This window comes from Denticeps clupeoides, chromosome 10, assembly GCF_900700375.1.
Source record: "Denticeps clupeoides chromosome 10, fDenClu1.1, whole genome shotgun sequence".
NCBI classification, from domain to species: domain Eukaryota; kingdom Metazoa; phylum Chordata; class Actinopteri; order Clupeiformes; family Denticipitidae; genus Denticeps; species Denticeps clupeoides.
Window position 1 is genome coordinate 18,782,130 of NC_041716.1, and position 27,077 is coordinate 18,809,206.

The 27,077-nt window shown below is 42.9% G+C and overlaps 1 protein-coding gene across 1 annotated transcript in view; it reads left to right on the plus strand.

The window, feature by feature from the left end:
* lamb2 (laminin, beta 2 (laminin S)) overlaps positions 1–26,433 on the plus strand; it is a 30,996-nt gene extending 4,563 nt beyond the window's left edge. Inside the window, exons 3-34 of the mRNA XM_028993704.1 lie at positions 6,273–6,442; positions 6,870–7,005; positions 8,925–8,998; positions 9,086–9,274; positions 9,396–9,459; positions 12,955–13,157; positions 13,366–13,486; positions 13,765–13,953; positions 14,186–14,365; positions 14,529–14,641; positions 15,661–15,740; positions 15,852–15,987; positions 16,077–16,235; positions 16,339–16,466; positions 16,871–17,000; positions 17,300–17,492; positions 17,955–18,098; positions 18,198–18,429; positions 18,537–18,700; positions 20,846–21,070; positions 21,196–21,413; positions 21,547–21,643; positions 21,722–22,094; positions 22,218–22,402; positions 22,729–22,970; positions 23,044–23,247; positions 23,423–23,567; positions 23,659–23,866; positions 23,955–24,096; positions 24,163–24,339; positions 24,444–24,603; positions 25,731–26,433. Of these exons, the coding sequence (XP_028849537.1) occupies positions 6,273–6,442; positions 6,870–7,005; positions 8,925–8,998; positions 9,086–9,274; positions 9,396–9,459; positions 12,955–13,157; positions 13,366–13,486; positions 13,765–13,953; positions 14,186–14,365; positions 14,529–14,641; positions 15,661–15,740; positions 15,852–15,987; positions 16,077–16,235; positions 16,339–16,466; positions 16,871–17,000; positions 17,300–17,492; positions 17,955–18,098; positions 18,198–18,429; positions 18,537–18,700; positions 20,846–21,070; positions 21,196–21,413; positions 21,547–21,643; positions 21,722–22,094; positions 22,218–22,402; positions 22,729–22,970; positions 23,044–23,247; positions 23,423–23,567; positions 23,659–23,866; positions 23,955–24,096; positions 24,163–24,339; positions 24,444–24,603; positions 25,731–25,867 (5,318 nt within the window). The 3' untranslated portion in view covers positions 25,868–26,433. The remainder of the gene's footprint in view (positions 1–6,272; positions 6,443–6,869; positions 7,006–8,924; positions 8,999–9,085; positions 9,275–9,395; positions 9,460–12,954; positions 13,158–13,365; positions 13,487–13,764; positions 13,954–14,185; positions 14,366–14,528; positions 14,642–15,660; positions 15,741–15,851; positions 15,988–16,076; positions 16,236–16,338; positions 16,467–16,870; positions 17,001–17,299; positions 17,493–17,954; positions 18,099–18,197; positions 18,430–18,536; positions 18,701–20,845; positions 21,071–21,195; positions 21,414–21,546; positions 21,644–21,721; positions 22,095–22,217; positions 22,403–22,728; positions 22,971–23,043; positions 23,248–23,422; positions 23,568–23,658; positions 23,867–23,954; positions 24,097–24,162; positions 24,340–24,443; positions 24,604–25,730) is intronic.
* Positions 26,434–27,077: the final 644 nt, after the last annotated feature.

Consider the following 27,077-nt stretch of genomic DNA (forward strand, 5'->3'; position numbering starts at 1 on the left):
TTCGGGGATTTGAGATCCAGGTGGGGGGAGGGGGAATTTTATTTTTAGAATATCTTCATGCTAGTGGATGCTACATGTCATTGTTCACGTAGTAATTTTGTATCCTTTAAATTAATGTCCAAACTGAATGACACTTTCCTTGTTCCATGTTCCCTTGTTCTGTGTTATTGCAGATGTTGAAAGCAGATGTGTTTGGTGGTTACACACTGTACCTCTCACACAGCAGACGCCTGCAGATCAGGATCATGTGTTGGGTTTAAATATTGGATTCTTTGCATTTTTCGGAATGGAATCAGCAACATATCAGCACCTCATGGTTTTACAGCAGATACATCTGGTTTCACTTCAGCCTCGCAGCCAGAACATCTGAACCTTTTAAATGCCCACTTTGTGCATATTTACAGTGTCAGTCGTCCTCTGAGGCTATGTCCCATTGCAGCTTATACAAGGGGAGTAATGACAGAGTAGGAAATAACATAAAAAGCACTCACCTGTAAATGGAGGCTTAAATAAACCTCCTAATGGACAGATGAGCACGTGTTCTTGGATGCAGAACTGTTGTGTTTGAATGTGAATCAAAAGACAGTTCCATCCTCAAAGATGGATGGAATAATTTTAAAAAGATTTTTCTGATGATAGATCAGAAGGCGATTGCAACATGACTGTCTGTTAATGACACTGTCACAACAACCTTCAAATATTCATCTATTTAGGGAAAGATCTGAAGTTCACCTAGAGGGGAATGAAACACACACACACACACACACACACACACACACACACACACAGGGTATTCCTTGTTCTTCAAATAAACACCCAAGATAAACTCTTTTCCTGAGTTCTCAAGGACATGTTACACTGGCGTCTGCCTTTGGTCTTTTGGCTCACATGATTGAACACTCTCTTGTGACTTTATTTAATTTGTCCCAGGAGCGCCCCAGGCCTCCATCTGTAAGCAGCTATTTAAGTTTGTGGTTTTGAAGAAACACTGAAATAGCTGGTCAGAAGTTTGGATCATATCGAAATAATGAAGAAGCCTCCTGGACGCTGTTGTACAATTTTTTACACTCTGCAGGTGATGTAATGTCCGACCTTTCTTGGTGAATAACAGTCCCAGTTCTGTTCTGTGGCCCACAGCTGCTGGAAGGTCAACAGGTGACACAAGCCATGCAGTCACACCTAAATGTGCATTACACTCCTGACATCTGTTCCCCATGTGTCCCAGCTAGGCAGAGCAGTGGTTGGTGAGAATGTAAGGTGTAATCTCTGTGTGTCTGTTTGTTAAATCTGGCCTAATGGCCTAATTAGTCATGAGCTAACTGGTGGATCCATGCGTTCTCATGATGAATTGGACGGAAGCTATTTCATGGCAGCTTGAAGTTTTCTGAATGCATGACATGGGACCTTCATCTCAGGATCTCTATCCCAACTACAGCTGCCTTACTACGATCTGCACAACCATAACATTTGTATTTTTGAGCTCACATGGGAGTGAGGTTCCTGTATTGATGGATGGATCTGAGTTGTAGAACAGTGTCAGAAAATGTTGAAATAGAGCAGAACATGCACAGAAGGAGTGAATCTTGATATGGACTTTTAGTGAAGATGTGTAGTGGTGCAGGGTGTGGAAATAGCACCAGGGTTAGAGGACTGGGCAGACAGTGTGGCTGGAAATAGCTCCACACTCATATCAGACCAAACAGAGACAGTGGTGGACTGAATAAAAGCACTTGGGAGAAGCTAACGTTCGACAGTAGGTGTGTTGGAAGTTCTCCAGAAGTTCCAGTACTCCGTATATGTAATCAGGGCTTCTGGCATCAATCCCTCCCATCACAATACCCAATGACATTCATGGAATTTGTACTATGACCGGAGGAGAGGAGTGCAGGAAGATTGCTGGTGCTTTGTGGACGTGCGGGCAGATGGACGTCCCATTAAAGAGTAGGACAGTATGGGGAAGTGCAGAGGAAAACATGGAGTAATTAGCAGAAGGCTTTGAGAGAGAATAGCACAGCTCCACATTTATTATAAAAATTCTCTGGCTGGTCTTGGTTATTATGACATTATAGGTTCCTGGTAATTCCAAAGACAACATCTAATGTATATCAGAGCTTAGCACTGGTACTAATTTCATCACTAGCTTATTTATCTGAACAAATTATTTTATATTATTTGTATATATATATATATATATTATATTATATATTATATTGTAGTTTCTTCAAAATAGTCGCCCTTTGCTCTGATTACTGCTTTGCACACTCTTGGCATTCTCTCGATGAGCTTCAAGAGGTCGTCACCTGAAATGGTTTTCCAACAGTCTTGAAGGAGTTCCCAGAGGTGTTTAGCACTTGTTGGTCCAGCTCACCCCAAACCATCTCGATTGGGTTCAGGTCTGGTGACTGTGGAGGCCAGGTCTCCACCATTACATAACTCCACATGTGTTCATTCATAGTTTTGATGCCTTCAGTGAGAATCTACCAATGAAAATGGTCATGAAAATAAAGAAAACACAACTTTTGGCCTGTACTGTATATTACACTTAGACTCAGATGAAGACGGGAAAAACCCACTTAATAAACTACAAACAGTCAGATTTGTCCTGTCCTGTCACCGGTGTCACTCAGTCTTTCTATAATGTGTCGTCTCTGTGACACATTATACCCAGACTTCTGCAAACAGAACATAGTAAACTCTGGACTTTTTTTCTCCCCAGCCGTGCACTCGTTTGAGAGTGCATTGCTGCCCATGAAAGATGAGAAGGAAAAGACGCTGGCTTGCAATGTTCCGACAAAGCAGACAGGCACAGGAGCATTAATCCCATCCTGTCAACTTGTGCCAAGCATGATACAGCAGGCCTTTAGAAATAAGGGCACGTTTCATATCAGGAACAGAGAGAGAGAGAGAGAGAGACAGAGTGCTGGCAGCGCATTGAGGCTGCAAAGGAAACAGGTCTGATTAAAAGCACGGGGGGGGGGGGGGCACATTTGGGTGGGTGAGGGGCTAATAGAGTGAGGTAGACCTGAACAAAATACCTGATAGACGGCAGAGGGAGGGAGAGAGATGAATGAATGAAAAACTCTTTCTCTTTTTCTCACTGTCTAGTTCGTGGAAGGAGAATAGCTGTGGCTGTCCAGTGCTGGGACACATCTGTCCCAAGCGAATTTGCTTGGTTTTGTGTTCTCGGTCAAATAGAAGTAAAACATTAGTATGTGACTCACTCTCCCCAAATCGTAATTTTTATAAACCTCTGCTTATTTTACGCCGGTCTCTGTAGTTTTAAAGTGCTGGATCGTCACCAAATCCACACGCCGCTCTTATGATCCTCTTTTGGTATATGATCTGGATTCTTTTCTTTACAAAATATATTTTAGAGATGGGGATGATTCAAAATATTGCCTTGCTGAGATCATTTCAAAACCACAGAACATATTCAATCAGCACAGAGGTAAAGTGATAATATTGTATTGGAATGGCAGCCCTAGTAGAGAAATAGTTACTCAGATATTTTCCCTTTTTGATTCATGAATCACAAACCATAATAGCATAACATCAGTGTACCACAGCATGCTCTTTAGTCCGGTTACTTATCTACTGTACAGTTCACAGAGTTGTTAGTACAAATGGGTTATTGTCAGTTGCATACGTAGGTGACGTCTTTGAGACATCCTGACTTGTTTTAAGATGCCGGGACTTCCACAAGAACACTTTATATGAAACTGCAGCATAATACCAGCAGAAAGTCCACTTTGTGATTGGTGGTTGCACATACGGTGCATCCAGTCACACAACAAACAGCACGTAAGTATTTATGCCGAGCTGCAGTCGCTCTGGCTGGCAGCAGCAACCCAACAGCAGGGCTTTGTCAGTGTGGAGGTGCACCTCGCCTGCCAGCTGTCCTCCCACATTCCACCCTGTTTGTCCACGTAGGGGGAGGAGAGGAGCGGGTGGCAGAGGGCCTTAGGGACGGCCACAGTCCTGCACACTCAAGCGAAACCTTTGCGGCCGAATTCCTTTGGAAAGTCCGTGCCATAGTGTGAGATCGAGTTCGCCCCATCCTGCTAAATCTAGTAGGCTTAAACGGGTGAAATGCAGCCAGCAGGGCAGAGCAGAATACATTCGGGGGGAAGGGAGGGGGTCTCTGACCACCAGAGACGGTGGCTCTGTGGATATTTTAACCCGATCCTGCTGTTTTCAGTTTTAATATTACTGTTCTTACTTTCATTTTTCTAATAGGCACTTTGAGTTTGAAAACATGTATGAAAGCTACTATTATTAAATGTATAATTATTATGTCAATGACTCCTTTTCCCACACGACCCCCTCTCTACTATGAAAATAGTGCCCTTTCCACTTGGACAAGGACAAACGTCGATAATTATGAACATTCATGTCAGCTTCATCTGAAATATACCGACTATTGTCATGTAGCCTAAACACTTATGAGCTAAGAGAACAGTAGTAATCTAAAACCTGCTGTATTTTTTACATATGAATAGGCACTTTTTACATAGTAACTAACACTCACATTTAATTAAACACCTTCACCCAGTTTTTGGTTGTATATTAAGACCAGACTAAAAGCCCCATTAAACATGATCTTACATTTACAGACTTACATTTACATTAACACATAAAACCAAACTCTGCCCGACTTTTGACACCAATTTATGTTGTGGTTAATTAGAATGGCTGAACCCAGAACGGTCTGGGTAGGTTTACTGAAACGTTTTTTTCTGCTGACTGTAGGAAAGGGGGTTGTTATAATGTTTCCACAGTGTTTAGATAGGGTGACTTTGGTGCTGATGGGCGTTTGCTTTTTCCCACAACCAAGGGACATGATAGGTTTGGAGAGGTTTCTTTGTTACCGTTCAGGCGCTTGTAATGTGTCTATGCTTTACGTCACATTCTGTCTACACATAAATACGTTTATTTGTGTGTGTGTGTGTGTGTGTGTGTGTGCATGCATGTGTGCATCGTTGCCTTTTTTTTCCTCCTATGTATAAGAAAGCACCTGTTGTAGTCTGTGTTAAATCCCTCTCTGGTATGTAGACAGCAGCCTGCCGGACTCCCAACTGTTTTATTTCTGGTCCGGAATGTCAACGGCTGTTGAATGCTGTAAAATTCCCTGTCATACAGAATTAAACACATCAGACTTAACGATGCAAATTTACATATATATTGCTACTAGGCAGATATTTACTGATTTGCCTTCTACTCCTAGCAGAAATAGCCTGACTGACCTAAATTTAATGTACATTTATTTCCAAAATGCCTGAAAGTAGTGAAGTAGAATAGTGAAATCAAAATCGATTCATAGGGTGGAGCAAAGTTGAATTATCTTGACTTTACAGCAAAATGCATTGATATTTCACTGGTTTATTTGGGTTTATTTTTCTATTCATTTCTGGTAGTTGGAGTCTATAGCTGATGCGTAGTTAGTATGACCTGAAGTCAGGCTGCTCAGTCACCCTCTGTGTTAAATCGAAAACCAGAGCACTGTTTTAGCATATTGGCCACAAAAAGATGTTGTGACACTATATCATTTCACACATTTACTTGTCACAGGGCAAAAGAGTCATATGTAGAAATGACTTAACGATTAAAGTCCCTTCTGCAGTCTTTCTAGATATGTGATTGTTTTATTGGCCATTTAGCTGTTGTGATTAGTTACTCTTGCATACAAAAATGAAAAATTGGTTCTTCAGTGCCTCTTCTTGACAAACATCTATCAGAAAATTTAAAAAAATGAAAACCAATCTGGCAACGTTGAGTCTAAAACAGTCTGAAACATGTATTTGTGTCAGTTGAGACCTAGATACGGAATTGAATTGGAAGATTTTCCTGCACACCTACAGATCCGTTTAAAATTTCCAGCATATAATTTCACCCCAAAACACACAGACCATTCATGTAGTGGGGAAGTGAGCAAGATTCACACCATCAACTAAATGCTCCTGGACAGCTCAGGACTGCGCCCTTCATGGTGGAACCCATGTTGAACAACAGCTGAAGTTTGGGATAATGTTACTCGCTGGGGCTTGGCAGGCACACAGCTTTTGTGTAATAAAATCTAATCATCAAGTTAAACAATTGCCTGTCACATCTAGCAGTCTGTGTCTGTATCTGTATCAGAGTGAGATGTTCTGCTTTCACCAAAAGTTTTTCCTTTTTTGGACAAAGAAAGACCTCTTTGGGGAGTGTGATTTTCCAAGACTGTTTTAGGCTTCTGAAAGAGCCCGTTGTAAAATACAATTTATAATGTTCCTTAGTCCTGACAGTCGCAGTGGCCCAGGAACCAGACCATGCCCATGGCTGTACTCATGGCAGCTGTTACCCAGCAACAGGGGACCTTCTTGTGGGCCGTGAGAATAAACTGAAGGCATCATCCACCTGTGGCCTGCATAAGAGAGAACCCTACTGCATCGTCAGTCACCTGCAGGTACGACATAGTTCACCTTTCATCCGGCACACAGACGAGGCATATTACAGCAAATTGTGTTTTTTTTTTAAATCAACTCCATAACATTATCCAGACAAAATCATTACATTGTGAGAAGAAGCACATAATATTTTAAGAATTAGACTGAAATATTTAACTAAAATTATTTGGTAATAACACACATCAACCTGACTTTTATTAAAGTTGCTGGTAGGTGCAAAGTTTGACCTTATTCATTTCTCCTACACAAATCATTATTGGCATAGCAAAATTTGGCATAGTTCTTCTAACAATACAGGATTTATTTAATCAAACCAAACAGCTCTCTATTACCATAATTCTACCCTAAATCCAAATGTCATAACTGACCTTAGATGAGGATCTTTACCTCCATTAATGTTCGCTTGGCTTTTTAACTAAACCACAGGATGAGAAGAAATGTTTCCAGTGTGATTCAAGGCGACCCTATGACCCCGTTTACAACACCATCAGCCACCGCATTGAGAATGGCATTACCACCTTTAAGCCTCACCGCAAGAAGTCTTGGTGGCAATCTGAAAATGGTGAGACTTTCATTTTTCTGACCTTCAGCTCTTCTGTGAAATGAACCAATTTACACTATATGTGGTTGGAGGATCTGTATGATGATACCAAGATTATCTTGGACTGACTAAGATAAGAGATGGAACCATTCAGAGTGTCAGGGTCTTTTTAATCACCGTCTTCTCGGTAAATTACTAACGTGCTGAAACAAGTTTAGACCCAGCTGCCAGTTGTGTGAACTCAGACCAAACATTTGGTCTGTGCTATTAATAACACAGCCTGCTCAAATACAGCAGGACACCAGGCCTGATGGTTCGGAAAAATGATGGGAGATGAAAAGGAAAAATGTTTTAAATGACAAAATGCAGAGAAGGAAATGTCTCTTCATTTTTGATGATGAAAACGAGCCTTTATTTCCTCTCGATTAACCGTGTTATTATTATTATTCAGTCTTTCTGTGTCTCCATTCTGGTGGTAATTCTGCAATCCCTGTTCATTCATTATTTAGATTTCAGAATAATTGTGAATTTTTTGTTTTTGTCTGTTTTTCTAGGTGCTTGTTCTATATTGACTGGGTTAAATAGAAATGCTTTAGTAAAAGTAGAGACTAGAATACCATTTTTATTGACATCATCGGTTTTTGCTTACTAAAATTAGACTAAAGACGGCTGAAACTTGACTAGAATAAAATGAGTCTGGACGGGATAGACTCGTAAAACTAAAATGACAGCTGGATGCAAAGACTAAACTAAAAGTGAAATTGAGACAGGCCAACAAAAACAACTATAGAAGGAAGAAGGAAGGGTTTGTCCCCTTCTTAGAGGGAATGCTGAAGAGAAGAGAAGGTCTCTGGATGCCCTCCAAAGTACCACACCACTTTCACCAAAACAAAACCTCCCGGCCACTGCATGTGCCGATTATTACAACATGAACTTAATCAGGGCAAAGCCTCAGAAATCGATCAATAAAACATAGATATTTAGCTAAATATAAAGTCATTATGTAATATTAATAAGTTTGAATAAAAAAGTTAAATGTGCCATACGCATGTTTCATTTAATAAACTGGCTCAGATATAGGGGTGGTGTAGGTGGGGGGTTAAAAAGGACATTTTGTCACCCTGCCTGCATCTCCACTGATTGATTGTGTGTTTGTTTATATCCCACAATACCTCATACGGTCAGCCGGCAGTGACAGTTCGGGCCTTTTCCTTTATGAGTGGAGGAAAGCGGCTCTCAGTCGAGGAGCTGGCTGGCTGTGCAGAGGGGATGTTGACAGGAAATGACCCCTATTTTTGCTCAGGGTTGCCATGGCTTTCTTCTGTCACTGTGAGCCTGCTGTGCTGGAACAGTGTGCTACAGAGACCACCGTTTAACCTTCCTGTTGCATGGCCTTTTCAGAATAATTAGCTTCCGTCCAGGATGGCAGCACAGAGGCTTGTCTGACATAAAGACAGCTCCCCGTCACCCAAAGAAATAAAAATAAAGTGAAGTGTAGAAACAGAGTACAGCAGGTAACACACTCAAGCCTTGTGTCCCTGAGCAAGACACTTAACCCTGAGTGTCCCCAGGGGGACTGTCCCTGTAACTACTGATCAAGGGCGTGTGATGAATACCATTCATGTAAATTAAAGCTCGCACACCATCCGGGGCTTTCACCACAGCCACAGAGTAAAATCCTGTCGGTAATCAGAGGAAAAGATGTGGCGAGGCAGTGACTTTATGATCTTAACCCATGGGCTTTGAACCACGTTCCAACATGTTGGCCAATTCACCACAGTTTATTTGCGTGTGTGTGTCTGTTCTTCCAACATAAGCCCACATAAGATCTTCTAACTGTACGCCAAATGCTCTTATGAAATGATAATAGTGCCATTTAGTTTGTTAACTCTGACAGTGCTGCTTGAAACATTGTCCTTCAATGTTCCCTGTACGTTTAGGAAAGTCTGACGTTTACCTTCAGTTGGACCTAGAGGCAGAGTTTCATTTCACACATCTCATCATGACGTTTAAGGTGAGCACCACAGCGCTGGTTTTGCAAAATCCCATGGACACCAGAAAGCATGTCCAGTGCTAAGGCTTGTATGCTTTCTCTTTCCAGACGTTCCGACCAGCAGCCCTGTTGATTGAACGCTCAGCCGATTTCGGCCACACTTGGCAGACGTACCGTTACTTTGCCCACGACTGTGCCTCCACTTTCCCTGGAATAGCACAAGGTCCCCTCCGCAATGTAGATGATGTCATCTGTGAGTCACGCTACTCTGACATAGAGCCGTCCACAGAGGGAGAGGTAATAGGTCTTGAGTATTTCTAATCATAGGACCAGAAATTGTTTTGACTAATGTCTGGCTGTGGGTCCTGTGTCCCTATACACTGTACAGCATACATCATGCTAATATTTCTGGCTGCAGGTCATCTACAGAGTTTTGGACCCTGCCATCAGAATCGAAGACCCCTACAGTCCAAAAATTCAGAGTAAGTGAGCCTGTTGTATGTACCTACTTTTTCTTATCTGGTCTGTAGCGCATCAACTTTCATGGTTAAAAGCAGAGGTTCTTAACATAGAAAGCATAGCAAAACATTACTCATATGAAAACAATAATAGAAAAACAAAGGTAAATAAATTAAAAAAATAAATACATTCATTTATTTCATCAATAAATCTACTTTTCTCCATTTTTTACTAGTGTAGATTTGAAATTGGTCATTTTTGTGATGCTCTTTTAATGCTCTTTTTTTATTCAGAAGTCTTACATTTCGCGTGTTCTAACCCTTTAACAGTAACAAACATTTGAAGCCAGGGTGCACAAACTTTTGCATTCCACTGTACATCTGGGGGCAATAATGGCCTAGCAGTTAAAGAAGTGGCCTCGTAAACTAAGGGTTGCTGGTTAAAATCTCGAACCGCCAAGGTGCCACTGAGGTGTCATGGCTGCCCACTGCTCACTGGTGATGGGTTAAAAGCAGAGGACACTTTCACTTAACTCACTTTCACAGCTGGGGGTGAAATAGTATATAGTGCTATATACTGTACGCATGCAATCAGATACACAAGAGTGTAAATATTACAGCATACGTTGCTATTTTACTTATATTCCCACACAAGACATACAGGGAGTGTAGAATTATTAGGCAAATGAGTATTTTGTCCACATCATCCTCTTCATGCATGTTGTCTTACTCTAAGCTGTATAGACTCGAAAGCCTACTACCAATTAAGCATATTAGGTGATGTGCATCTCTGTAATGAGAAGGGGTGTGGTCTAATGACATCAACACCCTATATCAGGTGTGCATAATTATTAGGCAACTTCCTTTCCTTTGGCAAAATGGGTCAAAAGGAGGACTTGACAGGCTCAGAAAAGTCAAAAATAGTGAGATATCTTGCAGAGGGATGCAGCACTCTTAAAATTGCAAAGCTTCTGAAGCGTGATCATCGAACAATCAAGCGTTTCATTCAAAATAGTCAACAGGGTCGCAAGAAGCATGTGGAAAAACCAAGGCGCAAAATAACGGCCCATGAACTGAGAAAAGTCAAGCGTGCAGCTGCCAAGATGCCACTTGCCACAAGTTTGGCCATATTTCAGAGCTGCAACATCACTGGAGTGCCCAAAAGCACAAGGTGTGCAATACTCAGAGACATGGCCAAGGTAAGAAAGGCTGAAAGACGACCACCACTGAACAAGACACACAAGCTGAAACGTCAAGACTGGGCCAAGAAATATCTCAAGACTGATTTTTCTAAGGTTTTATGGACTGATGAAATGAGAGTGAGTCTTGATGGGCCAGATGGATGGGCCCGTGGCTGGATTGGTAAAGGGCAGAGAGCTCCAGTCCGACTCAGACGCCAGCAAGGTGGAGGTGGAGTACTGTTTTGGGTTGGTATCATCAAAGATGAGCTTGTGGGGCCTTTTCGGGTTGAGGATGGAGTCAAGCTCAACTCCCAGTCCTACTGCCAGTTTCTGGAAGACACCTTCTTCAAGCAGTGGTACAGGAAGAAGTCTGCATCCTTCAAGAAAAACATGATTTTCATGCAGGACAATGCTCCATCACACGCGTCCAAGTACTCCACAGCGTGGCTGGCAAGAAAGGGTATAAAAGAAGAAAAACTAATGACATGGCCTCCTTGTTCACCTGATCTGAACCCCATTGAGAACCTGTGGTCCATCATCAAATGTGAGATTTACAAGGAGGGAAAACAGTACACCTCTCTGAACAGTGTCTGGGAGGCTGTGGTCGCTGCTGCACACAATGTTGATGGTGAACAGATAAAAACACTGACAGAATCCATGGATGGCAGGCTTTTGAGTGTCCTTGCAATGAAAGGTGGCTATATTGGTCGCTGATTTGTTTTTGTTTTGTTTTTGAATGTCAGAAATGTATATTTGTGAATGTGGAGATGTTATATTGGTTTCACTGGTAAAAATAAATAATTGAAATGGGTATATATTTGTTTTTTGCTAAGTTGCCTAATAATTATGCACAGTAATAGTCACCTGCACACACAGATATCCCCCTAAAATAGCTAAAAATAAAAACAACTAAAAACTACTTCCAAAAACATTCAGCTTTGATATTAATGAGTTTTTTGGGTTCATTGAGAACATGGTTGTTGTTCAATAATAAAATTCTTCCTCAAAAATACAACTTGCCTAATAATTCTGCACTCCCTGTATTTAGCCATGGCAGTGGAAACCATGGCCGACGTCTCCTAGCCAACAAAGCGGGCAAATTCCTTAGACATCCCCTGAAAAGGAGCGATGTCTGGCAGGCGTGGACGGAAGAGAAACATGTTTTTCATCAATCAGGGAGCCAAGAACAGGGCTTCCACTGTGTGTGCCGTGTCAGGATGGGCTGAGATAACACAGCATGGACACTGATGGCTGATCTCCTTCAGCTTCCTTAGTTCTCTGAAGAAAGATCATATTTGTGTTGTCATATCCTAAAATAATCCATAACACTTACATGGTATTCCAGGGAGAACAGCAACAGAGGGATATCAGGTTATCCATTGGAGAGTCACATATGTGTAGCACACATTAGTAGGACACTGTCCAACTTCAAAAGCTTCTCATTAAAGAGGGAAAATACGGATGGATAGACAAATGTCAGATGGAATTTCTCTCTTGAAATCTCTACTGTCTGAGCGCTGTGTGGCTGTTGTGAAGCATATAAATTGTTATTTCAAACATAATGTGTTAAATGCATAAAAATATACCTCGAAGCAGAGATCAGTTTTACTTTAAAAAGATATATCATGGCGTTGATATGATGTATAGGTTTGTCCACACATTGACTACACATTAGAGACACCAGCAGGACTCAGGAAATATTTTTCTGCCCCTTTCAGACGTAGGAATCATTAAACAGCTGGTCAGGTCTCTCCTCAGACTGGGTCATGTCCAGGTTTGGAGGGTGAGGAGATCCTACTGAGGGAGATCATTAAATGGAAAAGTGTAGTAGGGACTGAGATCCAAAACCTGATAAGATAAGATAAGATAAGATAAGATCAACCTTTATTAGTCCCACAAGTGGGAAATTGCATTTGTTACGGCAGAAAGTGGATAGAAACAGAAGTAAGAGCAGCAAAAGCAGAGGTAAATAGCAGCAAAAAATAAATATGTATATGTATATATCTGCAAATGTACAATTGAGATCTACACATGTACAGTTGGTAATTACCGTGGTGTATTTGAAGTGTGTGTTTGGTCAACTATGAGGTCTTTGTTATAGAGTAGACTTCAGAAGAAAAAGGTCTGCGTGGATGTTTTTTATTGGATGAACTCTTTTAATGTTATCTGCAGTCCCAAGCAGGAAGTCCTGAGACATGTGATTTCATGAGACAATCCAGTCTTTGGGTGGGTGCTGGAGGCTGTGCTAAATCTGGCATTCAGAGACAGATTCATCCCTGGATTTTTTCTGGTTCCTTTCTTGTTCATGCTCTTCACGCTGTCCTCCCTTGCTCTGCAGATCAGTTGAAGATCACTAACCTGCGCGTGAACTTTACTAAGCTGCATACTCTGGGGGATAACTTGCTGGACTCACGCTTGGAGATCAAAGAGAAGTATTATTACGCCATGTACGAGCTGGTGGTCCGTGGCAACTGCTTCTGCTATGGCCATGCCTCAGAATGTGGCCCTATAGCCGGAATAAAGGATGACATTGAAGGAATGGTGAGTTTGATGTGAAGAAGCCCTCTAGTTAAGCTGAGATCATATTTAATTAACTTTCAACTCATTGATCAAAGGCAGCTGTGACGCTCCATGCAGCCTTCTAAACTTGATTCTTATTTATCATGTTCATCCAAAGTCATTCTTGTGACTGAGCACATGAAGTCGGTCTGTATTCACATTGAATGACAAGTACTGCTTGGGCCCCCAGGTGCATGGAAGGTGTGTATGCAAGCACAACACAAAAGGGTTGAACTGCGAACAGTGTGATGACTTCCACAATGACCTGCCCTGGAGACCAGCAGAAGGACGCAACACCAACGCCTGCAAGAGTAAGCAGATATCTGCTGGTGCTTCGAAAAAATTTAGTTAGCACTTTCATGTCAATATTGGGTAATTATTATAATAAAAAAATCATTGTGTCCCCAATATTCAACATTTGCATTTTATTTTATTATAATTTTAAATATAAATTAAGTAACTTTCTTGACAATTTGGTTTGTGGCAACATTCATATTCTGAAATAATACCTCCCACAAACTGAGACATACACTTAATTAAGCACCATCATATTAGCTGTGATTTTGAAAATATTTCACATTTCTCCCAGAATGCAACTGTAATGGCCACTCCTCCCAGTGCCACTTTGATATGGCCGTGTACCTGGCAACGGGGAACTCCAGCGGAGGCGTTTGTGACAACTGCCTGCACAACACCATGGGCCGCAACTGTGAGACGTGCAAACCCTTCTACTACAAGGACCCGTCCCGAGACATCCGAGACCCGGCTGTGTGTGTGGGTGAGTGTTTCAGAAACTGTTCGTTCGTGGACATTTTTGTAGTTTAGCGTTTGCTTTATCTTAGACTCCCCTGATTACCTTGATTGTTTTCATCTTTTAAAATCAGTACAAATATATCTTTGCCATGTCATCATTTGTCATTTTCCCCATGTGTTGTGTGTCTGTGTGCGCCCCATTTGTCCCCCTTCTTGCTGCACAAATTCTGAATTCTATTTATTTCTTCCCCTGCCAGCTTGTGACTGTGACCCTGAAGGCTCTCAGAATGGAGGTATCTGCGATGGACATGATGATCCATCGCTGGGCATGATTGCAGGCCAGTGTCGCTGTAAACAACATGTGGAGGGCCCTCGCTGTGACAAGTGCAAGACTGGCTTTTACGGTCTGAGCGCAGACAACCCCCAAGGCTGCCAACGTGAGTACAAAAGAGATTTCAAATGATTGTATTATTGGAAATAAGGAAATATAAACATTGTATATTTCGACAACGTTGGCATAAATTTATTACACATAGTATTTGGCCAACAAGTTGTGCTGTGTGCTTGATTTCATTAAAACCTGTATTATCTCTGCTTCAGCCTGCCAGTGTGATCCCAGAGGCACAGTATCTGGCACCCCACAGTGTGACCCTGTGAGTGGGGACTGTTTCTGCAAACGCCTGGTCACCGGGCGCAGCTGCAACCAGTGTCTGGTAAGACACCGCAGAAATATTTCACTTACTGTGTTTACTTCACACACACACAGACACACTCAGCGTGAATAATCTTCATGAGACATAATTCTGCAGTGTTCATTGTGAAGGGATTGGATTACTGATGTCATTTCCCCTACTTGGCTTGTCACTGTGCTGAGGAATGAGACCTGTGGTTTCCCACATTGTCTAAATTTATCCCTGGGATGTGAGGCCTCTCCGGTTGGTGTTGGTTTTCGTCACCCTTTTAAAGGACAGGAACAGCATCCTGGTTTTAGATCTGCCACAGTCTTCTGATCAAAACTGAAATGGAGCAGAATTAAAACACTTAAATTAGAACATACATATAGACCGAGTGTCTCCGGGGGGACTGTCACTGTAGCTTCTGATTATAAGTCGCTCTGGACAAGGGCGTCTGATAAATGGCATAAATATAAATACACAGTCGAGTTTATCACACATAATCGAAAATTAAAGAGACCAGAAAATCCATGTCACGTTCTTGCTTCGAGGTGATTGGTTAGACTGATAAATGTTCCTCACGTGACACATCTGTGTAAACATTTGTTCAAGTAATGTGAATGTTGTAAATTAGTATGAATGCACTTTTGTGTGGCCCATTTAGACAGGTGACATTTTCACAACTAATGTAATGAATCTAAACTATAGTTTTGAAGGCAACAGGTTTATACGGCAACAAAATAGACCCAACATGCTTTTTAATTCTACAATAAAATACTGTTTACATATGAATCAATTTTTAAAAAAAGTATTAAGTTATATCACAAGAACATGAGAGTAAAGCCACAGCAGTGGTTCTCCAACCCTTCCTTTTTAAATGAAGTTAGCAGCTCATCATGTTGAAGGTTTCTTGGTGTTCAGGGTGTAATGGACATAGAGTAGCTGCTATAGAAATAAAAGGCCGTTTATTTTTATAAGAGGTATAGCATACAATAAAAAAACTATTAAACACAACTTCATTGATTCAGGCTGTAATGTATTGTTCTGTTCACACTCAGCCTGAACACTGGGCCCTGAGCCATGACACAAATGGTTGCCGGAGCTGTGAGTGTGATATTGGAGGAGCAGCAGACAACCAGTCAGTATTTTATTCTCCAGTTATCAACAATCATTCTATGACAGCAGCACAATTTGTACATTTTCTAAATCATTCCCATCTGTGTGTAAAATGTGCTACTCTTTCCGGTAGATGCTCTGTGGAGACGGGTCAGTGTCGTTGCCATAGCCACATGACTGGTCGCCAGTGTAACCAAGTGGAGTCAGGGTATTTTTTCATGGCATTGGACTACTACCTCTACGAGGCTGAACTGGCCAAACTGGGACAGGTATCCCCAGATGATGATCCTTGTTTCTCATTATGTTCATTTTAGGCTGATCATGTGCTGAGCAAAGGTTCATCGTTTCATGTGTTTAGGGCTGCACCGTGGAGGAACGGGAGCACCAGCCAGGACGTCCAGCCACATGGACAGGCACCGGCTTCGCTCTGGTTCCTGAGGGCAGTGGTCTCGAGTTCAGCATCAACAACATTCCTTACTCAATGGAGTATGACCTCATGATCCGCTATGAGCTTCAGGTAAATGGCTTGGCTGTGCTGAGAGCGAGCATGCTCCAAAGACACTATCGTGTATAAAGGCTAATTAAATCTATGAATTAAAAAATAACTGTGTTTAACGCAGATGCCTCGGGACTGGGATGAAGTCCGAGTGACAGTTGTTCGACCCGGCCCCATCCCCACCAGCAGCCCGTGTGGAAACACTATTCCAGCTGATGACTTGTTGTCCACATCTCTGCCCACAGAATCCAGGTCTGTGTCTTCCACCGTTTCCAAAACCACTTCACGTGAAGAGTCACTGACCTTCTCTGTAGTGGTGAAGTTGTACACGTTGTAAGTCGCTCTGGATAAGGGCGTCTGCCAAATGCCGTAAATGTAAATGTAAATGTAAATGTGAAGTGGTAGTGGAAGTGGTAGCCTAGTGGGTAACACACTCACCTATGAACCAGGAGAGCACAGACCCCACTTACTACCATTGTGTCCCTGAGCAAGACACTTAACCCTGGGTGTCTCCAGGGGGGGACTGTCCCTGTAACTACTGATTGTAAGGCACTCTGGATAAGGGCGTCTGATAAATGCAATTTAAATGAAGTTCTGTAATTCTTTGATGATGGTGTTTGCTGGTGATGCATTCAGGTGTATTTTGTAACCTGCAGGTTTGTGGTTCTGTCGCAGCCAGTATGTTTAGAGAAAGACGTGAGCTACACACTCCGCCTGGATTTTACTCGCTATGCTGATCGCAATAGCATTCCCAGTGTAACCAGCACTAGTGTCCTTGTTGACTCAGTGAGTATATATATAAAATCCCTTTGTATTTCTTATACAGTCCTTCCATGTCCATTATCTGTTAAATTTCAACCCTGATGACCAAAATCTCTGGTCTGAGAACCACTGCTGAAATCTCAAATGATTCAAATGCTGTTTACAGCGTAACACCATCAGTGGGAATGGATTTCCAAAACTGAAACATAATTCAGCAGTGATTCAACCTAGATCATAACATTGATTGACCTGAGAATAAACATTAAAATGCAGACTTTATGACTGTTAGGTTTTCTTACACCTTTCCTTCCCTTCATTTCCAGATTGTACTGATACCTCGCTATTCGTCCCTGGAGATGTTTATTGCGGGTGATCCGTCCTCCATCTCCCGGAAGCAGGGCTACGAGCGCTACCGGTGTCACGACAGTGCAAAGAGCGTGCCGCGCCCACAGATCAGCGATGTGTGTGCTAGGCTTATCACCAGCATGTCTGCCATCATCAATGAAGGAGCACTGGGTGAGTGGTTGACCAGGGATAGTAAGACAGAGTCAATCCTCCACCCTACTTCAGCAAATGTGGTTCGCACAAGAAGGCAAAAAAATTCATGCAAAAGCATGGCTGACCTGATTCAATTTATGGTTTGACAGCCATACATCAAGCGTGATTCTCCCACTAGTTGCACTGTATGATGCACACTAGACTAAAAGCAGGAGCAAAATTATGGATTGTGGAATTTTGGAAAGTGCAAGACTGCATGAAACATTGCTTGGTGCACAAGAGAATCCAGCAGAACCCTACCTGTTTTTTTATCATATTGCCCGGTGTTGTTGTTGGTGATATTTGATTTGTATTTAGATTATAATTAATGCTTTTAAATGTGCACTATGTAAGAATTTTGCTGTCCATTCTATTCACTGCAAATCTACCATTTTCCCAGTTATTTCACTTTCACAACCAAGCGAAAATGTGTTTCTCCAGCGTGCCAGTGTGACCATCAAGGTTCAATAAGCTCTGAATGTGACCCACGTGGAGGCCAGTGCCGTTGCCGCCCCAACGTGATTGGCCGTCGCTGTGATCAGTGTGCACCAGGCACCTATGGTTATGGGCCTGCTGGGTGTAAAGGTGCGTGCCGCAGATTTCTTCTGAGATGAACTAGGAACTCTTCTCAGTTTTTCTTGATGGAATCAGACCATTAAATCTTTTCTGTGTCTAAAACTCCAGTCTGTGAGTGTAACCCCGATGGCTCTCAGATGCGGTTCTGTGACAAGCAGACAGGAAAGTGCTTGTGCCGCCCTGGTGCCTTCGGCCCAAGGTGTGACGGGTGTCAGCCCGGGCACTGGGGCTTCCCCAACTGTCGCCAATGCCAGTGTAACGGGCAGACCGAGGAATGCCACCAGAAGACTGGCGCCTGCCTGCGCTGCCGGGGCAACACTGGCGGACACAACTGTGAAAGGTGAAAGGTCAAGGCTTTTTATTGGAGGGATAATGTATGTCAGACTATGCTCAGTTATGGATGGCTTCTGATAAAAGCCATTTATTTAGTGCACTGTTCTTTTTCAGATGTGCTGATGGGTACTATGGCAACCCTTTCCTTGGTTCAGAAAACCAGTGTCGGCCATGCCTGTGTCCAGAAGGTCCAGCCAGTGGCCGCCACTTTGCTGCTTCCTGTTACCAAGACAACTATAGCAAGCAAGTGGTCTGCAACTGTAATCAGGGGTACACAGGTAAATGCTGGTTTAGATTTGAGTAGAGACACAGGTACATGGCGCCATTCAAAATGTTTAGCATCGGTTCCAAAACGAGCCATACCTAATTGCAGCATGGATGCAGTCAATATGCCACCAGGCATCCAGAACTACGACAGTACGGTGAAATTGCTTTCTTTGTGTGTTCCTGACACCACACTTGTCTCCACTCTTCATCACAACTGGATACAGGGATTGTTAAGCATTCTGAGGGCAGCGTCTGTCATCATCAGTTAGGAGTATGTCCCAAACGCATGGCTCCACCATCCCACCCCCAAAGGTGTTCCGCTGTAATTTTATTAAATTCCCCTGTGGCCCTAAAATGAGCCTCAGCAGAACGCAGGTAATGAGCGGCTGTGCCTTATTGAAGCTATGGCCTGTCAAAATTTTGACACTTTGAATCAGTGTGATCACTTTTTTGTATGTTTTAGTACTCAGATTACCCTGACAAACGTGACTGCACTACCAGAGTCACTGCATAATTTATCAAGAAATTCAAACATTCTGCATGCTCATAACCTGAAAAAATACTTCAAACATTTTGGTCAGACGTGTTGAACTTGCTCAGGCATCTGGTGTTCATCAGAGGGGTGTTTTTCGCTCCTTTCTCATACCGAGACGTGTCAGGGTGTGGGTCGGCCTCCTATCCTGAACGGAGAGCACCTTCTCAGACTCAACCTTCCAAAATGTTCTCCCAAGTGCCCCCACCTTCCCCCCATTTAGTTTGGCTCAGCTGTTAAAGCAATATTTGAACAAACCTTTTAGCTGTTTGTAATCTAGAGCCAGAATAAACTCTACATAACACATGTGGAAATAAACCAGCCATACTTTATTGTCCAATTATTCTTCTCTATAAAGTACAAAATTCATAGCAAATCTACTACGATCAAAACGGTCATGGAAATTAAGATACAGTTGACCCATTTTAGGAAATGCTCCAGAACAGTGCGCTTCTCCCGAATCTCATGATTCAGAGAGCAAAGAATGTAATGGACAAAAAGGGTCAAAAACAGCAGCTGCAGCATCTCAGTAGTGAAATTCAAATCTTGAGACCCTTCATTCCTCCTCCTCTGATTTCACTCCTCTGGACACTCCAGAAGTGTTTATTGTAGTCTCTAGGAATAAAATTTGTGCAAGTAGTCCACTCTGAATTGTCCAGTCCTTTTCAGACAATATTTCTCATGGTTTGCTTTTAACCATTTAAAGACTGAACCAAGAAATAATGGACAGAAAATTGAATGGAAAGACCCAGGGTCATGTGCTTTAACAAAAAAACAGTTTATTTGTAATACAGGAGAAACAAACATATAGGATTTTGCTTGGGGAAAAACGGAGAACAGAAATGCTCACTCACACGTGGAACACACGCACACTCACACTTCGTTCCACATTCCAGAGTCCCACCGACTGCCCACTGCCAGCCCTGCCAGCCCACTGACCAGACAAACACACACCAAACACCACCACATACTCACACTCACTCTCATACCACACACGGTGAAGGACGAAACAAGACCGGGCCCGGAACACTGGTGCAGGTACTGCTTTAAAGGAAGGAAGACTTAAAGGTTTTATTCAAATGGTCTCAGAAATGCATGTCTCAAATACGATACGCACAGCATTAAAGGGTTAAAAAATCCCTCTTTCAATAGATCTATCATGTATTTTCTATGTATGTAATCTAGCTGTATGAATTTAAATACTCTCCAGGCCCTTATTTCTGTCACCCAGAAGATTTTAAAATGAGGGGGAGCCTATGGCAGTAACTGACAGCCCTCACACACCCTACTTTTTAACCCACAAAGTAGTCCAAGTAGTGTTGCCACATATGTGATTCATCGAAACCCACACAAAATAGCTGAAACTGTCAGGGAGGACAGGCATGCATGCTGAAGATCAGCTGTGCCAGTATCAAACCACAGACACAGACAAATTATCAGCGCTCTGATCCCTTGTATCATATGTGCAAACACCACTATATGGAGGTATATAATAAATAATAAATCTATTATTCCAGATTACATTAAACAGCCATAAGCATATCAGTAAAATAATGCGTAATTTTCCAGATGTTTCCAGGTGGTTTATTTTGGCCTCACGTTGGTCATGCACTCTGTCTGCCAGGTGCCCGCTGTGAGGAGTGTGCTCCTGGTTACTATGGCAACCCCTCTCAGCCAGGGGGGCGATGCCAGCCGTGTCGCTGCAACAACAACATTGACCTGTCAGACCCCGACGCCTGCAATAAGAATACTGGAGAGTGTCGGATGTGTCTGTACAACACGGAGGGCCCTGACTGTGGCGTGTGCAGGAGTGGTTACTACGGCGACGCCTCTCGTCGCAACTGTAGGAGTGAGTAGATCTCAAAGAGAAGTTACTGGATGTGTGCCTAAACTATATTCTTAACAATACTAAGGTGCTAGTAAGAAAATGGACCAATGCTTTTAGCCTTTAGCTAACTTCTCACACACACTCAGAATGCACATGCAACTTCCTGGGCACTGAGCAGCGCCAGTGCATGGAGCGGGACAACTGTCTGTGCCAGCGTGCCACCGGTCAGTGCCAGTGTCTGCCCAACATCATGGGGCTCACCTGTGACCACTGTGCCCCCAACTACTGGAACCTGGCCAGTGGGCGAGGGTGTGAGCCCTGCGGCTGTGATCCAAACAATGCCTATACGTCCACCTGCAATGAGGTATCTACCCTAAACCAATGACATTATAGCAGCGCGACTGTGCTCTTAGCGTTTCTGTATCCATCACTGATTTGGTCAGATCTGTGCATGGTTTTGCTTTTGAGATTTAGCTGTGCTGTTTTGACCCTCCCAGTTCACAGGACAGTGCCAGTGTCGTGAGGGTTTTGGTGGCAAAACCTGCCAGGACTGCAGGGAGAATTTCTGGGGTGACCCTATGGTCCTGTGCAGAGGTCGGATTCCCATTCACACATGAATCTGTTTTAATGCATCTGTTTAAATGCTGACCTTGTGTTACTTTCTACCTTCAGTGTGTGACTGTGACCCCCGGGGCATTGAGACAACACAGTGTCACCGCCTGACAGGACACTGCTCGTGCCGGCAGGGTGTTTCAGGGGTTCGTTGTGACCAGTGTGCACGTGGTTTCTCTGGAAACTTCCCTGACTGTCAGCCTTGCCACCAGTGCTTCGGGGACTGGGATCGTATAGTGCAGAACCTTGCTGTCCGCACCAAATCCCTGACCGACCGCGCTCGGGAAATCCAGACCACTGGTTTGACTGGCGCCTATGAGAGGATTTTCAAGGGCCTTGAAGAGAAACTGTCACAGGCACGGGATATTGTTAAAGCCCGTAATGCCACTGCTGATGCCGTCACCAGCTTAATGGGCTTGATGGAGGAACTGAGGTATGATGGGGGAAAAGTGAACAATGAACACAAAGTGCCATGCCACTAATAATCCGGCAACCAGACAATAGCAGTACATTGGAAAGAATGAATACATTTACTGTTCCTGTCATTAACCTGCAGGGGGCGTATTGGCGAGACCACAGACACTCTGAACCAGCTAGAGGGGGATCTGACTGCTGTGCAGGACAATAACTATGACACCAGTAATGAGCTGAGCAGTTTGGAGAGGGAGGCTAAAGAGCTTAACCTGACCTCACAACAGCTGAACCACCAGCTTGATATCCTCAAGAGCTCCAACTTCTTAGGTAAGGCTGGACTGACACACAAAGCTTTTTTATGTTTTTTTTTTTAGATTTTATGGGATTTGTAACAGAACTAATAACATTTCTATTTACTCCTTTACTGCCTTTTCATACATTTTCAACATAAAATTACCATGAAATATTTTTTACTTTAGTCTAAAATTGATTATTGTATTGATTATTGATGAGAAAGCATTTGAGATTTTTCATTTTAACTACCATTTAATTTTACATTTCAAGCAACTCATTATTCCATTAGCTTCACATGTCTTCAGGTGAAATGCATGTGGACTTTCCAGCTTTTCCAACTACATTTTTAAATTTTTTAGGGGCGTACGATAGCATCCGTGCATCTTATGAAAAGTCTCGAGACGCAGAGCTCCGTGCCAACAGGTCTACTACAGACATGCCCAGCACTGTGAGCCAATCTGAAGCCACCCGCAAGAAGACAGAGCGGCTCATCGCTGACAAGAAGGATGACTTTAATCGCAAGAATGCTGCCAACAAACGAGCTCTCCAGGATCTCAACGCCAAGGCACAGAATCTGGACTTGACCAAAATCAATGAGAAGGTGAGGATATGATCACATGACCTTCAATTTTTTGTTGTAAAATGAGGCCTCATTGATCCTCACCTTTTCACAGGTCTGTGGAGCTCCTGGCGATGCCCTTTGTGAAGTCAGTCCTTGTGGTGGGCCTGGTTGCCGCAATGAGGAGGGGAAGCGGCGCTGTGGTGGCCTGAACTGCAACGGTGCTGTTTCAAAGGCCGACACGGCACTGGGGAGATCTATACATGCAGAGAAAGAGCTTAACAAAGCCATGGCTGAGGTGGAGGAGCTCTTTCAGAAGGTGAGAGCAAACAGTGAACAATGATCACTGCAAACCACTGGATTTGTCATGGCTTTTATGATGGAAGATATGTATCAGTCATTCATCTTTTTTATTTCTCATGTATATGTCCAATCTAGATTATAATGTCTTTTGAGGTAATTTACTTTACGTATACATGCTCATTGGCCAATAGGTAGCGGACGCAAAAGCGAAAGCTGTGGAGGCCAAGGGTAAGGCTCAAGCAGCTCTGGAGAAGGCCAGCGACACTAAAAACAAGGTGGAGCGCTCCAACAACGACCTCCGCGACCTCATTAAACAAATTCGGGAGTTCCTAATGCGTGAGTTTCATCTAAATGCAGAGAATTGGATTGTATTTATGGGATTGTGGAGGTATGCTGATACTGAATTGACTCTTCTGGAACTTTGCAGAAGAGGGGGCTGACCCTGACAGCATTGAAGTGGTGGCCAATCGGGTCCTAGAACTGTCCATTCCAGCCTCCCCTCAGCAGATCCGTCACCTGGCTGACGAAATCAAGGACAGGGTTCAGAGTCTGTCTAATGTGGACGCCATTTTGGAACAGACACAAGATGACGTGCGTAAAGCAGAACTGCTACTGAAGGAGGCCAGAAATGCCAGGTGTGTGTTCATGTGCAACATGCAACATTAGTTGCTTTTGGGTCACAAGCACATTTGTATCCAAGTCGGTAAGTCTTGTTCGTGGCAGGATTCGTGCAGAGGCCGTGAAGAATTCCGCAGAGTCGGCAAGCCGGGCGCTGGATGATGCTCGCAAGGCTCAGGTGGCAGCAGAGAAGGCCATTCAGAGAGCCAGAGAGGATATAGGCCTTACCGAAAACCAGCTGGCACAGGTAACCTACTCATTCTGTCAAAGACAGTTTAAACTGCAGCTCAATTTTTTATATTTTACTCTCTAGATCCAATCCGAGACTTCTGCCAATGAAAAGGACCTGAATGATGCCATGAACCGACTTGGAGACCTTGGGCGCCAGATTGATGCCCTGAAAGCCAAAAAAGTCAACAATGGCCTAGCAGCATCACGTGCTGAGGAAACTGCCACTATGGCACAAACTAAAGCCAATGAGGCCAAGCAGGTTGTCATTTATGTGACTGACACATATTTATGAGTGTGTGTGTGGACAGTTTGCATTCATGCTATTGGCGACGCTCATTAAATTAGTATCATTATGTGTCTTAGATTTTAGATGGTGAACTGAAGGATAAGTACAACACCGTGAAGGACCTTGTGGATATGAAGGCCAAGTCAGTGCAGGAAGCTAAGAAGAAAGCAGAACATCTCCGACATGAGGCCAAGGAGCTCCTGAAAGATGCACAAAACAAGCTCCAGAGACTAGCTGGTGGGTTCAATGCAGTTAGTAATTCTTAATTATTCATTTGGAGGCCTTACATGTATTGGTAAACTGGGCATATTTTAACAATATTTTATACATATTGTTATTTATATTGTCAGTCAGTATACGGTCTGGCCACCATTTGCCTCGCGCAGTTCAACACATCTCGCTGTCGTATGTGCCGATGCAGAGCATCCCAAACATGCTCAGTGAGTGACATGTCCTGGGAGTATGCTGGCCATGCAAGAACTAGGATGTTTTCAGCTTCCAGGATTTGTTTTCAGATCCTTACTACATGGGGCCATGCATTATCATGCTGCAACGTGAAGTGATGGTCGTGGATAAATGGCACAACAACGTACCTCACGCTCTCGTATCAATACGAGTACCTTCGAAATGCCATCAATGCACCCATGTTGGTTGTACATAACGTACGTCTGCCCATACCATAACCCCTCTGCCACTATGGGCCACTTGATCCACAGTTTGATGTCAGCAAACCCGCTCACCCACACGATGTCACACGCTGTCTGCCATCTGTCCTGCCCTGCCCCCTCGACGCCATCGAATATGAGCAGGTCCAGACCCCAATGAGGATGATGAGTGTGCAGATGAGACAGTTTCTGACAGTTTGTGCAGAAATTCCTTAAATATGCTAACCGATTGTGGCTGATCTCAGACAATGCTGGATGTGGAGGTCCTGGGCTGGAGTGGTTACACATGGTTACACTGTGTTTGTGAGGCCAAAATGGACATTAATTTCATGGGCACTACACTCGTAGAAATTCCTGCAGTCAGCATGCCAATTGCACACTCTCTCACCTGCAACTTCTGTGGCTGTGCTGTGTGATCGAACTTCACAGTTCAGAATGGCCTTTTATAGTGGCCACACCTGGGATGAGGTGGGATGGATTATCTCGGCAAAGGAGAAGTGCTCACTAACACAGAATTCGAGAGATTTGTGAACAATTTGGGAAGTCCCCAACAATTTTTGTTCAGCGTAATTAAGTGACATTGCCCTCAAGTGGTTGCATATTATCATTGCAATTTAAACATACACCCTTTTTTCTCCTTGGGTATGATTTGGGAAAAGAGATCTGCATAGTTAATCCTCTTGGTTTGTGTTTTCTCAGAGCTGGAGAAAGACTATGAGCAGAACCAGAAAACTTTAGAAGGAAAAGCTCGGCAGTTGGATGGCTTGGAGGACAAAATGAAGGACATTCTAAATGCCATCAACAAACAGATACAGATCTACAACACCTGCCAATAAGCAAGGACATCCCAGCTGCTTCTCCAGGACTACTGAACTGTCTGACAGGGTGCTACACTGGTATATTGTGTATCAACCAACTCAAACTATGCAGCAGCCAACAAGCAAATACATGATCATTAAATATATAAAACTGCTGTGATTTAAGCCAAAGAATGAAAGTGATATGTGATGTCACCAAAACAACCTATACAGCCTAAAGTAAAATGCATAAATCTATTTGTATTAGTAGCGCACGTCATAATATTATGTAAAGTTTATATCCATGGAAGATAGAGTGTTAACTACAATTTATAAGTATACTAGAAAATAATAAGGCACTGTTCGCATTTGGAAAAACCTGAGCCATAATATGGTTTGATTAAAGTTCTAAAATCTTTTGTGTGTGTCATCTAATGGTCTGTTGGTAGACTGAAATTATTGTTAATATTCACTGTTTAAATTAATTAATTTATTAATGTCCTTTCAAGTAATACCTTCACTTGGTGTGTTTTTGATTTTTGTAAGAGAAATGAAATGGCCTCTAATGTAAACTAGTTATATAAAGCTATGCTGCTGCATTGTAATGAGTTTTGGGGGCCTGGTTTGTTCGGTTGGCGTTTACCTGTGAAATGTTCAGAGGAACACATACAATTCAGTCTGCTGGTTTTAAAGGACATGATCACAGCATGGAACGGTACATGACACAAATGTGGAGATATGGAAGTAAGTGTAATGCAGAAACCATTGTTGATTTGTGATCACACTTCATCAGATAATGATTTCATTTTATTTGAAAGCACATAGAAAGTCACTCTGGATAAGGGCATCTGCCAAATGCCTTAAATGTAAATTTAATGTTGATGACATTCAGTGTCAGTTAATGTAAAAAATGACATGGAATCAATATTGATTTAGTGGTTGACGAGATTTGGATGCCGCACATGCGCAGATCTTGCCGCACCTGCGCACCAACGCATGCTCATTTTCAACAGAGCCAGTGGCACAAAGCTACACTGAGGAAATTGATGGTGGAAGCCTGTGTTCTGAGAATTTCACTTACTCTGTACAAAAAAATGAACTAATGTGTATGAAGTACACAGGAAAAAAGATTTGTTCGCCAAAGCATGTTAATTAGAGATGTGGAAGTACAATTGTGGTGTATTGAAGTATAATTACAAGCATTTTATAACTTTCAAAGGCTTTTGACAATTACATAAAGCATGCAAAG